This window comes from Somniosus microcephalus, chromosome 23 (genome assembly GCF_052327205.1).
Source record: "Somniosus microcephalus isolate GS21.2 chromosome 23, FLI_Smic_1.0, whole genome shotgun sequence".
NCBI lineage: Eukaryota > Metazoa > Chordata > Chondrichthyes > Squaliformes > Somniosidae > Somniosus > Somniosus microcephalus.
Window position 1 is genome coordinate 38211168 of NC_141009.1, and position 16238 is coordinate 38227405.

Below are 16238 nucleotides of genomic sequence, written 5' to 3' on the forward strand. Positions count from 1 at the left end.
TGGGGATGCGGAGGCTCCGGCATCTCAATGGCAGAGATGACAGAATGGCTGCTGCATTCTCCGATGCAACAACCATCTGCTTTCTGCTCACAAAAGAGGTTTGGTGAGTCTTGAGTACAAGGACTCATCAAACAACAGAGAATGTCAGCAATAACAACAGAAAATGCTGGAAAAACTCAGCAGGTCAGGCAACATCCGTGGAGAGAAATTTGAGTTGACGTTTCGGGTTTGACAGCTTCACAGACGTTCTCTGTAACCGGCTTCCCCTTAATTGGCCTGCCAAGCCCACTGGGCGGGCTTAACCAGGTCCATCAAGGGAAAATAGCGTGGGATGGCCACAAGTCAATGGAGGCGGGACTAAAACCCGACAAGCAGCAGTCCCGCCTCCAATGCACCCCCATTGACAAAATCTCCCCCTTTGTCTTTCTAAAAGCCACAAAGTCTAATTGTTGATAAATACTGTGTGAAATCAAGTTTAATTGCTGTTGAGGCTGCAGGTCAGAAACCTGGCTTTCCTTCTATTCCTTAAGTTTGATTGGCAATGTCAGTCAGGAGTTGCAGATATCTGACCCGAGTCAGCGGAGGTATTTTCAACTGCTGGAGAGACTTCATATATTCTAAATGACTGTTTAATTTCTTGATACTTTTGCTTCAAAGCATGGCACATAATTTAGCAGTGTGACACTTGGAATGTGATGGAAAAATATAATGAAAAGGAAAAGTATGCTACGTGTATCTTTTACATAGGATTTACAGCACAGTAACAGGCCATTTGGCCCAACAGGTTTATGCCGGTGTTAATGCTCCACTCGAGCCTCCTCCCACCTTACTACATCTCACTTCGTCAACACATCATTCCATTCCTTTCTTCCTCATGTACTTATCGAGCTTCCCATTAAATGCATCTATACTATTCGCCTCAACCACTCCCTGTGGTAGCGAGTTCCACATTCTCACCACTGTGTAAAGATGTTTCTCCCAAATTCCTTGCTGGGTTTATTAGAGATATGCAAAGTAAACAGTTAAAGGCTTTAATAATGCCTCATCTACACAAATATTCAAATGAAGCAACTGTAAGTCACATTTAAACGAAGATCATACAGTATTAGGATCTATAAAACCATACAAGTACTTTATAAATATAGGAAGAGAAAATATATTTCACAGTAGCTGCTACTCAAATGATTAATAAGACTAAATTTGTTTAAAGGTAACCTTTCATTAAAAGATAATTACAAAGTTAGGGAGAAAAATTCGGTATCGACCATTTTGGGGCCCTAACATCGCCTTTAGTGCCTGGCGGTAATTAGCGCCGATGACCACGAAATTGAGTTTTAGCACCCCAAGAGGGAAGTGTAGCGCTAAATCAAGCAAAGGCACTGGGCCAGGGGCTCACACTATTGATTTTCCCACTCTGCAAATTTGTAATCTCCGCCCACTGTTGGGGGTGCCAGGAAAGATCGGAGGGCCAACTCACCTCACACTGAGGTTGCATGCCTTATAGTTGTCTGCCTCTGCATAGTGCAAGTGGTGATTTAAAGAGAGATAGGGCAGAATTTTAACATTTAAAAATGCAGAGAAATAGGGCTAGAAATTAGGTATAGCCCCGCCAGCTCGCTTGCGCCCAGAATTTACCGCTGGGCGCGGAGCCACTCGCGCCCATCGGATATTCAGTTTCGGCGCCCCAAGTCGAGGACGGCCGCTGTTCAAGGGTGTGGCCGCCCCCGCTTGGGGCGCTGAAACTGAATATCGGCGCGCTAGTTGCCGCAGCGCCACCCGCAGCGGAGCGGCAGGCTGCGGTACTGCAGGCCTTCCTCCCTCTCTTAAGGGGGAGGTGCCTGCAACAGCCGGAGCCCCGATCGCGAGTGCCGGCAAAAGAGCCCGGCACAACGGAGAAGTGCCAGGCTCCCGGAAACCAGCCGGCAATGCCACGGGGGGGGCGGTGGAGGAGGCCGGGGAAGGAGGTGCGGGCAGGCGGCCGCCGAAAAAGCGGCCGGCCGCACCTCCACCTTAAAGCGCCCCACTAAGGCTGCAGTACAGACCCGGTCTCTGAATGTTATTAGCGGCCGCCACGGAAGAGGCGGCCGCTACTGAAGATGGGGGTCGGGCCGGTGTTGGGGCGGAACCGGGGCACTGTGCACACCGATGACGTCATCGGTGGCGGCGCAGCGCTACCGGCTACCGCCGCAATTAGCGCGTCACTGAATTTAGCCCGAAGTTTCCAGACTGGCGCAGAAGCCCTCTTTGGGCGGCAACTGGGCGCAAAGCCCACTGAATTTCTAGGCCATAATGTTTAGAAATGTCTTGGCCTAAAAAAATCCAGGGGCTGTGACCCCAGCAGAACCGCCAGGGTGGTATCTACTGGTGCCCTCCAGCGCTGACCCCACCAGAGTTTATGAGATTAGCGGGAAGGCAACTCATTTATTTTGGGGCTGCCAGGTGCACACACCTTATTGATGCATCTCTGGCACCCGTCTGTCCCTTGTAGCTGGAGAATTCAGTGCCTGCTCAAATGTGAGGTGGGGGGAGGTAGAGGGGAAGTACCCAACGCACGCCCCCCCCCACCCCTCCAAGACCCCAGCCATCTCTCATTGGCCTCCGCACAAAAAAAACCTTCCTTTTCTTTGAAATCCAAGCCGCTTCCCACACAAGGATCCCTCCCGCCCCCCCCAGGGTGGGGCCCATTTGGAGGCCAGTGTTCCTCATTTTAGTCAGTGTACTGACCTGCAGTTATTGGCTGGGTCTCGACTGAGCTGGGTAAATAGGAACTCTCAGCTTAGGGAGTCGCTGTCCCTGGGGTCACCCACCGATGTCTTTGACCTTATAAGGAGCAAGTGAAGGTTGTGCCCCTTACATTAGCAAAATATTGCGGATGCTGGAAATCTGAAATAACAACAAAAAATGCTGGAAGCACTCAGCAGGCCAGGCAGCATCCGTGGAGAGAGAATTGTTGAACTCAATGTTGAGTCCAGAAGGCTGTGAAGTGTCTAATCAAAAGAACAGCACCTCATCTTTCGATCAGGCACTTTACAGCCCTCTGGACTCAACATCGAGTTCAACAATTTCAGACCATAACCCCGGCCCCCATTTTTCAGGCTGTTGATGATTCTGCAATCCCCATTTGCAACATTTAACCACTCCTGCCTCCTACCCCAGCACAGAATGTTCCTTCAGTTCCTCCCCTCCCCTCCCCTCCCCTCCCTCTGCACCTGCTTAAAATCTGATACATCTCGAACCTTTTCCAGTTCTGATGAAGGGTCCCAGACCTGAAACGTTAACTCTGTTTCTCTCTCCACGGATGCTGCCTGGCCTGCTGAGTGCTTCTGTTGCTGTGCCCTTTACACGGTCAACTGAGAAATCCCAGAATCAGCGGGGTTCTGGTGCAACTGCCATGTTCTGGTGGGTTCCAAAGAAATTTGGGCCCTTTTGTCTGCTCGTGACTTTCCACCAATCATTATTGGAAGGTCCTCTACGTTACACGGTGAAGCCAAGTGATTGGATGTGGACTTGCTCTGTATTTGACATTGTTTTAAACAGAGGTTCCGACAAACCATGTGACAGCTTACCTCCATCAGTTGGCACATAAATGATCTTGAAATTGGTGATGTAGGTTCTGGGAAGGTCCCACCAGACGGTCACTGTGGTGTCGGTGACATCTGCAAACTGTAGACCTTTAGGAGATCCTACCACTGTCGTGTTGGAAAAAAAAGCCATATTTAAAATTTCATTCTAAATGGGCATTTCAGCAGATCTAGGCAGTGTGGGAAACCATGGCAAGACTCAAAACAAACACAGATTAAGGAGAGGACTGATTTTAAATGTTAATCTATTAGAATCTGTGATTCTGTGATAGATGAGTTACAAAGCAGACATACAGCAGGATCTTATCTGAACAGATACATGGCACTACTTTAAGACTGAAATAAAATATGACCAATCACAAATATAGGGTGCAAGAATAAGACTAAGCAAAACTTAGAGCAGTAAAATGAAAATAAAAATCATGCATGTAGGTGCAAGGTTGATGTAGGCCCCATGACAAATACATGGTTATCACTGACTATTATAACACACAGCAGGAGCCATGCATTTGTATAACAGGCTTATAGCCTTGCATTTGAACCATTTTGCCTAATCCTTAGAGGTCTATCATCTCCATGATAACGTGACTGCAAACAAATGGGCAAAAAATGGCAAACATGGCATGTTAAAATGGAGCACTGTTCATTACGTCAGTATTGTGACAAAAACCATGCATGACACTTCTGGATTTTCCCCCTCACCAAACAAAAATGTGTGCCTAACACATTTCATGAAGACAGTGTCCTTTTAAGTAATTGGGGGAAAAATTGGGTGTCGGCCATTTTGGGGCGCTAATATTGGCCGGGCGCAAAGTTTAACGCCTGGCGCTAATTATCGCCTCCAACTGCAAAATTTGCCTCTATCACCCCTGGAGGTGATTTGAGCGCTAAATCAGGCGCTATTCACCTCTCTTAAGGCGCAAACGTCAGGTAACAAGGCGCTACCTCAGAACACTACCGAAGCTCAGGCGATGTCAATTACCATGGAAGCCAGACAGACTGGCGCCGTTCAGCTCTTAAAGGGGAGGGGGTCAACTTGCTGGCCAGCTACACCCTGTTCATTGCAGCCTTGAATCTCGGCCTGGAGAGACCTCTAAAGCAATTGTGTTGGAAACACTAATGGATAGGCCCAGGGAAAGAGCTCGGCGCTTAGGAACCTCAAAAGTGGTGCTGAGGGCGTTAAATCTCTCCAGACGTATCTCTCCCCCTCAACCTGCGTGTACCAAAAATTTTGCCAACAAGAAAAGGCAGGAAGCGCCGCCTTTAAATAGCACTCCCCCAGCCCCTTCCTGACTTGAAAACATTCCCCTCTACCTGTCGCTCCTAGCGGCAGGTGCTAAGGCAAGGGGCGCGACTCAATATCTGGTCCGGGGAGCTACATGCTTGACTGACGTCATGATCTGCGGGCACAGGAGATTGTGGCGGTAGTGTTTAGCGCCGCCGCAAAACGACTGGTCAATTTTGCGAGCGGCACTAAAATCACTGCGCTTGGGCGCTAAGTTCCTAGCGCCCCATTAGTGCCCCCCCAGAGGCGCTAACGGGAGGCACTAACCAACCAAATTTTTTCCCCATTATCTTTAGTAAGTCTTTGTAGCTCATAGATGGTTTTCAGATCCTTTGTTTCACCAAGAAGTACAATTCAATCACCGGGCTCAGCACATGCATTTAACCAAGTCTCATTTTACAGTGTTTCACAATACAACGAGCAGGACATGGACGTACAATCAAAGCGATGTACACAGCAGCTGCATAAACAGCTTTTGGAAATGAAACAAGATGGAAAATGTGTTCCTGATTATAAAAGAAAAAGCAGAAGCAATTTTGTCAGGCCTAAGTGGAGAATCCATGAGGTGCAAAAGTATAGGTGGTCCTGTTGTACTTTACTGACAGCCCTGCACATGCACTGAAAGCCAAGACATTGCTGCAACATCAAAGAATGACAAAAACATGGCAAATCAACAAAAACATCACAGCCGTAGAGCAAGTTTGATCGAAAGATCCTGCACAGAGTGAGAATAAATGCAGCAGCATCCACTGTCACAGTTAATCTTCAAACATTCTGATCTCAAACCATTCAAGAAAAACAACTGTCCTTTAGTAGTAGAATACAGGAATTCTTGACAGGAAGGCCTCTATCAATTACTGACAACTGACAGGAGAAAGCATAGAATGAGAAAAGGCCATTTGACTCATATAAAGTCCACAGATATTGTACAACCTACTCTATCATGTATTGTGTTGAAGATAAGTTCTGGAGAGATACGCCGTGATTCTTAAAGCTAGTCACAGAATAACAAACTCCAGAATATTGGTTTGTCCCACACATTTCTTCTATTCAACCCTCACCTGCTATCCTGCCCCGCACCCGCCCCACCAAACAAATGAGCATAGGTTCCAAACGGCCGTGTGAAGTAGTTGACTTCAGTCTTTAATTAAAGTTAACTCAGGAGCTTTGCAACCTAATCCGATTTTTCTAACCTCAGTCACTCAAGCTGGACCAACTGCATGATCTGGATGAAGTCCTTTCCAGTGGCAGAGTGCATCATGGTGAAGGGGGGCAGGGCAGGGCAGGGCAGGGGCATGGCTAAGCTGCAGAACTGTACATTTTTAATTGTGTCACATCACCAATGCTGCAGAACCAATCCTCTTCACTGCAGGATCATTGGACAGAACTAGGACTCTTACTCTCAACAACTGTGCTTCCCATTCAGCGCAGCTACCATAGACAGCTGTGTCTCCTGCTTGGCACAACTTCTCCGCCTTCCTGCTCTTCAGAAAAGTGCCTACTGCTAGTTGATGACACACTGGAGAAATCCATTGCCCACTCTGTCCTGCCTTCTTGGTTGAAGCAAGAAAGGTGGTGGCAGGTGGCAGAAGTGAGTCCTAAAAGGGGCAAAAATAGAAGTAGAAATATATATATAAGTGAAGTTTAGAAAACAGTTCACTGAAGGCAAGATGCAGTCTCTGTGCTTGTCAATAGTCTTCGGAAAACAAAACGATTGAACCTGGAGAAAAATCACTGGTCAAATCAGATTTGAAAGAGGAAATAAAAGCAGAGTACACCAAAAATACAGTAATACCTGTGGTTGCTATGTTATTTATTGGCTGAGAATGACGTCCCTCTGTAATGCCAACTAAGGAAATCTCATACTCAGTACCATCGAGCAGACCCTTGATGTCAGTGGTTCGTAGATCACCTGACACTCTGTATTCCAGAGGAGCAGATTCCTTTCTGGAATCGCTAATTCTAATATTAAAGTAATCAAAGGGATTGTCATCTGCTGTCCAAGAAAGTGTGAAGCCATCTGAGGTAACATCAGAAACTGTTAGGTTGTCCACTTCAGGTTCGGCCTCTGAGGGAGAAACAAGTTATGTCAGTTCCTGATTTTTCTTTCTTCTTTCAAGTATAAGTAATAACTTTTCTTGTTAACATGTTAATTGCTAAAGAAAAAGTTGCTATGACAGGATAGTAAGGATGATTGATAATGTAAGCAAACAGTTTTCCAATTTGAATGACTTAATCACTGAAATATTCGTGTATTTTCCAAAAATTGTGGAATAAGTTTATTGGAACATCTAATGGCTTTGTTAACAATCTGGAATTTAAAAAATACAGTCATAAACCTAAAAGGTAAATCAGATCACTCAGCAGAAGTGTATTGCTGTGACCTCAAGGAATTCAGAAACTATCTAAAAGAAAAAAACACTTCCTAATGACTGTTTATGCCACCTGCTGTGGATGGATCTGGATTGATTCCAGTTTTGTCCCGGTTCCACCCAAACCTGATTCTGTAGAGCACCAAGGATCTCAGTCCACTTTGCTTTAGAAAGAGTCTGGGGCTTATTGTGTGAACCTTTTGAAAATGGTAATCAACCCAAGCGAGAGTGTAAAAGGGAGATGAGACACGTACAAAGCAATGGAGAATCAACAATGACAAAAGACACTGATATTATTAGATCTTGTTCAAGCATGGATTGAACATCATCATGGGATTGTTGTATGCAGGCAATACCAAATCAAAAGTAGTGTTTCAGACAACATAAAAGAAATCATTTGGTTATTGAGGACAAAAGGAATTACAAAGTTAATATTGTTCCAGTACAAACATGAATGCTGGAAGAACATAGTGGTTAGCACATCCACAAGTAGATAATACATTTCAGTGACCACAAGAAGCTAAACACAGCACATTGAACACAAACATCAGTCAGCATGTTCCCTGCGAGTCCCGTGTTACAGGGGATGAAGTCCAATACATTCTGAGGAGACTGGTGAAAGGGTTAGACGCAATCTGATAACAATTAAAAGTCATCATTCTAATTTAAAGCAGTGTTTCAAGAGAAGACTGCAACACTGATCAAGCAATTCAAGAAGGTCATGCAGAAAGAAATGTTGCATTTTCAGCAAGCTCTTCAATTTAGTTCAATGAGATAGTTCCCCTCATCATACTACAAAGTTTTCATCATTGGGAAGTTCTCTTTGAATGTTGGTTTGGTTTACTGATTACAGGAGACCTTATTGGTAATTTTTTTGTTTTCGTTGAGATGAGAAATCATGAGAAATATTTTTCCCTCTTAGGCCTGTGTCAGCTTCAAGCACTTTCAGGCAGGTATGATACTCGAGTGCAGAGTAAAGTTTCCTCAATTCTGCCTTTAACCCCAGCCTCAGAAGAACACTAGTACAGTGCAAGTGTGATACTTTCCATTTTCACATCACCTATCCTCGGGCCTCACTTACGTGCTAAATTAGGGATAGATGGTGTGTGCTCATGTCCATTAGCAACTGGACTGAGATTCCCCAAACTCAATTCACAATTTTGTTTTTTTTAATAAACTAATTCATTTATTTTGGAATTGTATTCTTTTCATTCATAAAATGCTGTATAGTGGGTGTTATTTCATTATTTGAGGAGAAAGTGGTGATAGCAATGTGAACTGAAATCTAGGTTCTTTCCACTTCAAGTGCAGTTTGGGGGAGTGAAGAGATTAAACAATTCAACTTTGAAGATATTTCACGATGTTAATAATTTTAAATCAAATTTCAATGTCATTTTACTTTGGAATTGATATAATCCAAAACGACTGTTTCGTCCATGGACCTTTTTCCTTAAGACTTATTTAAACTGTTTAGTTCTGAAAAAAACAGCACAAACAACCATTAATGTGACGACATTGGTGGATGTTCTCAGCCTGAATAAAGTTTGCAGAGAGTTAATGTGTTATATTGAAAGAAAAACAAAATTCCTCATCAATGAATGAAGGCATATATAAACACGCAACAGAGACCTCAGTTGATTAAAAATACCTGTTGCCGTCTTAGTATATAGGGGCTTAGAGCGCTGGCCACTGGCTACACCATAGATATTAATATCATAACCAATCCCAGTGATCAGGCCTGTGATGTTAATGGAGTGACGATCGCCTGACACGCTGTGCTCCATTGGCTCCAACAACCTGCCAGAATCTCTAACCATTATAACAAAACTTTCATAGGCCCCATCCGTTGCGTTCCAAGAGATTTTGAATCCGTAAGAGTTTGTGTGTGAAACCACTAGGTTTTCCATTTTGGGTTTTAACTCTGGAGAAACAGGGAATTATTTTAGGAAGAACATTCAAAGTGAATGACAGCAGTCACATTCATGCTTTGTCTGCAGTTCTTAGCAAACACTATTGTGCTACGATTTCACAACTATTGACTTAAATTTATGACCTTATTCAGCACGCACACTTTAAAGATTCACATGTAGACATGGCCATGTACTAAATTTCTAAAACAAAGAGACAAGTTAACTTTAAACGTATGGATAACAGTTTCCAAAAAAATAGTTTGACGTGATCAGGGAGATCATTACTGAAGCGACTCCTTTCCAGCTCGATGAGAAGGGAATGTTTTGAACAAGATATTTGAGCTCTCAATGTATGGCGCATCACTGAGACATACAGACCCTCGAGGCCCTGACTTAGCTGATCTCAGCCAGGCCCACAAGTGGGTAGTACAATTGGTCTTAGTGTTCCGAGACTAGGAAGCGAGAAATCAAAATAATCAGCCAGAGTTTGCATTCTTGATTTCTAGCCAGTGGAAGTGGACATCAAGTAAGGATAGGATCAGACTTGCATATGGTGCCTCCCAAGGTCAGCCAGCCAGCAACACTTAGGCGCAAACATGATGAATGGCTATGTTAGGGGGCTGCCAGGGCTCACGGGACCACATGTCAACATGAGTCACTTCATTTAAGAGTGGCGAGGGCGAGAAACAAAAAAACAAATGGCTCATGATCGTGCATGGCTTGGCATATAAACGAATAGGAAAGTATCCCACTGAAACGAACAGATGCATGAACTCTCATTGACAGATTCAACTCGAGTGTTGAACAAGAGCAATCACATCAACATGACTCTGGTATGCAGCAGTGACAAGTTAAACCCACATTTAAAAAATGCAAACTGATTTCAGCTGAAGACCAGTGGAAAGTTCTGCAGAGTGAATTTACAAATCTGTGCTGTTACTTAACCACAAAGTAACAACAGGAAGCTGTCACCCCCTAAGTAATTGCACTCGATTATAACTGCCATAAATGGTTATCATTGAATGTTACATGCAGAAAGTGGCTACCAAGTTATTGGCAGATTCACAGTAGATAAGGGGTACACACAAGTTATGCAACTTAAAGTATTTCCACAAACAGTATATTCTATAACGCATGCAAAAGTACATGAAGGGACAGTAAGTGTTGAATGCTATTTCTTTTCATCTGTCACAGGTATCCAACAAGAGAAAAGATAATTTTAATAAGTCTGTTATTCCCCTTCCTATACATGGCTTCTTACAGCTCTTTCAAAGAACCAGCAAAGGCACGATGGGCCGAATGTGCTGTAAGATTCTATGATGTATGATCTAATTGTCCATTAACTCCCTTGAGCAGCATGCCTCGATTAACCTGAACCTTCCAATATTGAATGGACCAACTGGTCACTGGAGGTAAGACAGTTTAAAACATCTGTTTTTATCATTGATGGGACATTCCGCTTAGCAGCTCAATCAAAGTGCTGATGAAGATCATCCCACATCATAGTAAGCAGTGTAAGCTGTCAGATTTCATCAGACTGTCACCACAACCAGAGATGTATGAAGGGAGAGCCCATGAATTAACTCAACAGGGCAGCTTCTCTACTTCGCACATGTAGTGAAATCCAGTTGCAGGCAATTTGGATGGAAGCAAAATCTATATGGATTGTAAATTTTTTTAAAGTCCCAACTTCAACGACCCCCCCTACAATCATGACAAACGAGTTAGAATGTAAGTTTATTCCAGAAGGATACTAGAAAGAAATGCTTTGGAATTCCTAGCAATGTCCGTTTATGTACATTAGTTTTAATGAACTAAAAATCAGCTTTCATATTCAAGTTTAAATGTCTGGAGTTACCAAGTTTCTGTCTTAACTCGAAAGGCTGCACCTGTAAAACTCTAAAGCCAATTTTGAAAAAGCATTGGGGTAGATTTTGACTTTATGCGGAGGTGTAAAGCAGGTGATAGCGAATCGGCAGCCCGTTTTATATTTCTCCTGATTTTTATTTCCACTCGGGAGAGATGCAAAACAGGCTTCTGTTTCGCTATCACCCACCTCACACTATCGCACAAAATCAAAATCTACCCCATAGTCTGATCATTGTAAAACTGTTGTAGATTTTTTCATGATCTGGTTTTATTTTAATAGGTACAATCTTTAATAGACCCACTTTGCCTTGTCTACTTAAGTGCAATTTTGGTTAGATGCCAAGTTTTCAAATCATTTGAGGCAACTGCACTGTATAATAAACACATTTGTGCAACAAATTCTTTCATTGTTCTTTCCGTAAGACTCTTCAAACTTTAGAAAACTTTAAAATAAAAGCAGCAGTTCCACCATTTTCACAGGGGTTCAGCTCTCGGCACCTTTGCTTTAGAGCCTGCCCAGGAGGAAATGCCTCAGCACCTGCAACATCCTCGGAGGTCCTCTGGAGATCTGTGGAATTCCTAGTGAAATGGCTAAAAATGACCATTGACATGAATCTTGTCATTCATGTGGAAATGACTTATGAAGTAATACTGGGGTGGCCTGCTGGTGGCGCTGTCCAGGGAGAGTATAAATACTCGGGCATGGGCCCAGCTTGCTCAGGACATTCTTTAACAGGAACTAGTGAAGGACACAACTAGATCTCCATGTTGAAAAACAGTTGATTAAAGCCTTGTTTAATACTCAGAACAAGTGCCTAGTAGTTTTCTTACGTCAACCATTTGCACTGTTCTTCTGGTGTCCTGCCGATCTCCCACTAAAGTTCCAGCAGGAAATTGGGAGACCCCTGCAGAAATTCAGGGCCCACCCGTTTTTCAGAAGGCAAAGCACGTACATCTTGAGTGTGGGATGGTCTATCTGGAGTTGATGACTAACTGACCATGTTAATAATTGGAGAGTTTCAACAGCTGAATGGGTTGACTACTATGTAACTGATATTACCTATAGAGTGGGCAAGTAATAAAGCCATTCATCTGCCATAAAAACACATACAATGGTAACTGCAGAAAGCCAACTGCATTAAAATGAAAGTGTAGATAAATGAGATGGGTACAGTTACAGTTCCAAAAAGTAAAATTATTCACTTTCATCACATTACCAGAATTATATAATTCTTATGTAGATTTTCCTAACCAAACAGTACTAAGTTTTAATTTATTTTCCTGGAAAATTTGCAGCTGTCTTTGACAATAGCTTTGCATGGCGAGATGGCTGTAGAAGTTGACCTTTGCTAAAAATAAAGAAACAAGCTTTAATTATACAATGGGCCAGTGATACCATGGCTTTTTTGTGCCAGTGTGCACCTGAAACCACGTTGCATCAATGTAAAAGCAGTAGTATAATTAGCCCATTAGATAATCAAGATCATAGAGGGGATGATTTCCTGGGTCTTCACTCTGAATCAAGATAAAAAGCGTGCGTTCCTATCCGTGCTCAGGTGATCCAGTGCGCTTCAGCGCAGACCCGTGAAAATCTATCTGGGAACTTTTAAAACCGAATTTTTAATCTTTTTAATGTTAGCAGATTTTGAAAAGCTAACCAATACTTGGAAAGCAAAATGCAGAGCTCATTAGTCACTGTGCAGAGAGTGATTTGGAGATGGCAATGGAACTTGAGGCTGCTGGCTTGGCAGGCACTGATCTGAGACCTGGTACCTGGAGTGCAACTGACCCTGACAAGTTTGATTGACTTGGTGGTGTTTACTCTCTGTGTCCTATCACTGTGTATATTATTTGCTCTCTGTGTCCCATTACTGTGTACATTGCAAACAAGTCTGTAGCCCAATCTATCCTATACCCTCTGGGCAGAAGAAGTTTCAAAGTGGGTAACGTAGACTTGTGAGGGAAGGAAAGGGGGAAATATGAACAATAATAAAGAAAGCATGCTACGACAGGAGCAGGGCCTCTTTCCTGCTGTTTTCAGAGATGTTAATATAGTAGTTAGCTGCAGTATTATGACAAGAGACAGTTGTATTTTATTTTAAAAAGGAAAATGATCCTAGCAGCAAGTATAAATAAACCATGAAAGCGGGTGCATTTTTTGCTTTCTGCAAGTGATATACCTGTAGCAGCGACAGCAGTAAGAGGTTGAGTGCGCCAGCCTTGAATTACGCCAGTAACATTAATTTGGTATCCAGTGCCTTCTACTAGGCCTGAGATGTCAGTAGTTCGTGTTTTGCCTGATAAAGCTTGCTGTATTGGATCAAGCGAGCTGTTAGAATCTCTAACGTCTATGATAAAATATTCAAATGTCTCATCTGCTGTCCAAGAGAGCGTGAAGCCTTCTGAGGTAATAACTGAAACAACTAGGTTGCCAAGTTCAACTTCTTCTTCTAAGGGAAGGAAGATTCACGGAAATGTTTATTTTAGTCACACCTGTCGAGTCAAAATACCATTTCAGAGCAAATGTTCCTGCTTAGTAAAATCAGAATTATAATTTCAAAATGGAGTATGTGATAACTAATACAAAATACATGCACGTAAACTAATAGGAGACAGTAATACTCGTTAGAAAAGTGTTGGGTTTTAAGCATTTCCAAAAAGTTAATGTCCCCTCCCACAAAAACATCTCAATTATCAAGGGAGTGGGCAAAATAAACCACTTTGTAATGATATTTGTAAACCATTAATGGTGAGATGTTTTAATCTTAATACATGCAAAACACAACGACTGTGACAAAGGCAAAGCATCTCTTAATCTCATTTGCAGCAAACAGAAGGAAATGATTAAACTGAAAAGAAAACAATCAATACAAGTATGTACAGGGTGAGTGGACTTGTTCATTTATTTGCCAGCTGCCTGAGCCACATAATATAAAAATGATGTCTGGATTGCTAAGGCAATAAAACTGAATTAGCTGTTTAACAGAAGCTCAACAATCTGTTTTTAAATGGTGCATCTGTCATTTTCAGTGAAGAACAATCTATCTGCTTCTGTGTTTCTAAATAATATACATCTAGTAACTAAGCAACTGCAAAGCACTATTCAGTAGTTAAAATGGGCCAGAAAATTTTGGAACAAGATTTTGATTCTTAACCTCCACCTCTTGAATGCTTTCTACTACTGCCAGTTTTTTGCTCCTCTCCATGAGAGTTCCAAATCTACACTGAAATCCAGGACTCAAAAATACATTCATATCTACGAGAGTCCAAAATCTCCTCTGAGATTTGATATATATATATATATTTTTTAAGCGTTTAGCAATTGATGCTATTTTTTTTAAACCAGTATTACCTCAATCTACGTTACTGGGGGAGAATTTAATTTAAAAAAATAATAAACATAAAATAAACTACAAACTCCCTGCTATTCAAAAAGTCCGAATACACCCTCAAAACAATTTCTACTTTAACAACTGGTACCATTAGCGAATAATCATCTTAAAGCATAGAATGAGCTATTGTGACTTGGGTTTGAAGCCGTGCAGAACTCACTAAGGACCAGCCTGAGACTGGTTCGCTTCATCTGTTGCTGTGATGTAAATGCGTTCACTAGTTCTTGTTGGGAGTCTGAGCAGGAAACTATAGGTAACTTTATCAATCAAAGCATAGCTGCTTTGCAAATGCTGCTGTCTGCGGGCTTGACTTTTACTTCCGAGGCAGCAACAGATTCTGATGGAGAGTTACGCTCAAAATGTTAAGCCATCTTTCTCTTTCAGATGTTAACTGTACTTAAATGGTGTATAGCAATTGAGTGTTCATTGTGTGCAGATAGTGGGAATTAATTGGGGACTCTCTTGCTCTCATATATATGGGAGTAGGCTAGGGAAGGGTTGCAAGCGTATCTTGGGGGTGCACAGTATGTAATGTGTGTCTCAGTGAATAAAGGCTTGTAAGCAAGATTGTCTGGGCTCTTGTACGCTATCCTTCACCACCTGGCTGTCCAACTTTCTACCTCAGATGCTGACCCACTTGTCTGCACTGTCTGGGTGTGTTTTTTTTTCTGATTTCCAGTATTTGCAGTTCCACCCCCCCCCCCCTCTGTACCCATTAGATTTGGATTGCTGCACTTGTGTCAAGAAAGGGTCATAAGCTTCACTTAAAAAAATGTACATTGTTCGTGTGGCCTCGATTTAAAAAAAAGCAGAGATCTTCCTCATCACTTTCCATGACAGTAATTCTTGTTAAGCTAACTACATTTCATTGCCTTCAGCAATATGCACCACACTAAAAAAAAGCCATGCTGCTTATCACTGTCGTGGGAACTTTAGAGCAAACAGAAATACATTCTGTATATAGAAACTGGAGCACAATGGACGCAATATCCGAGCTCAGTTTCTGAAAGCAAAGCTCACTAAATGTCTGCCAGTGAAACAAAACCATCAATACTGCAAATAACTGTAGGAAGACAAAACTCAAATGGAACTAGATTTTGTACTGCCAGATAGAATTATCATTATCATTGAATGAAGTTGTGATCATTACTTTTCCCAGTTAGATAGCAAATGGATGCATCATTTGAGCAAATTTGGAGTTCTGATTTTCTAACTGTACAATACCAACATTCACTCGCATGAAATACTGTTACAAATTTAGTTAACAATTGAAATGTAGTTAAAGAAAAATGTTCAATTGTAAGCTTCTAAAGACAAAATAATTGTAATGTGGAGCAAATGAGTGACCAATCATTGTGATTGGATTTCTTAATAAATGCAGGGGATGGAATCCAGTTTTGGTCAAAGTCTTTTTTTAATGCTGAAGTAGTTACTTTTAACCCATGACTGTAACACGCTGTTTCCACACTTCTTGGGTAACGTCTGCTATCATCCTGTGAGATTGGGACTGAAGTAGCTGTGTGACCTTAGCACTGGTCACAACAGCTGGGCACAGTTAGTCACACATGTGGAAAACCCTGGCATTTTATCTGCTTACAGTTATTATTCCTAGCTAGAAGCAAAAAAAAAAAAAATCTTTCTTTGCTCAGCAGAACATCAGCCAGAAGCTTTCAAAACTCAGCTGATAACTTTCAGAAGGTCTGTGATATAAATGCAGGTGAAGTGCAAAATTGAAGCTGGAATGGGTTCCACATCAAATACAGCGGCCTTTCCTTGTGGCACTGACTGAGGGGCCCATGTAAAAAGCCTCTAATCAGTAAGAACATAGG

At 42.3% G+C, this 16238-nt stretch overlaps 1 protein-coding gene across 18 annotated transcripts in view; it reads right to left on the reverse strand.

Annotated features, from left to right (window-relative positions):
- tncb (tenascin Cb) overlaps positions 1–16238 on the reverse strand; it is a 496701-nt gene that overhangs the window by 24963 nt on the left and 455500 nt on the right. For 11 of the 18 annotated variants that reach the window (XM_085965818.1, XM_085965817.1, XM_085965815.1 and 8 more), the window contains 4 exons: positions 13198–13467; positions 8887–9159; positions 6662–6934; positions 3567–3689 (listed from right to left, as the gene is read on the reverse strand). In XM_085965818.1, coding sequence (XP_085821944.1) covers positions 3567–3689; positions 6662–6934; positions 8887–9159; positions 13198–13467 — 939 coding nt within the window. The remainder of the gene's footprint in view (positions 1–3566; positions 3690–6661; positions 6935–8886; positions 9160–13197; positions 13468–16238) is intronic. The other 7 variants (XM_085965824.1, XM_085965827.1, XM_085965828.1 and 4 more) reach the window with 2 other exon arrangements.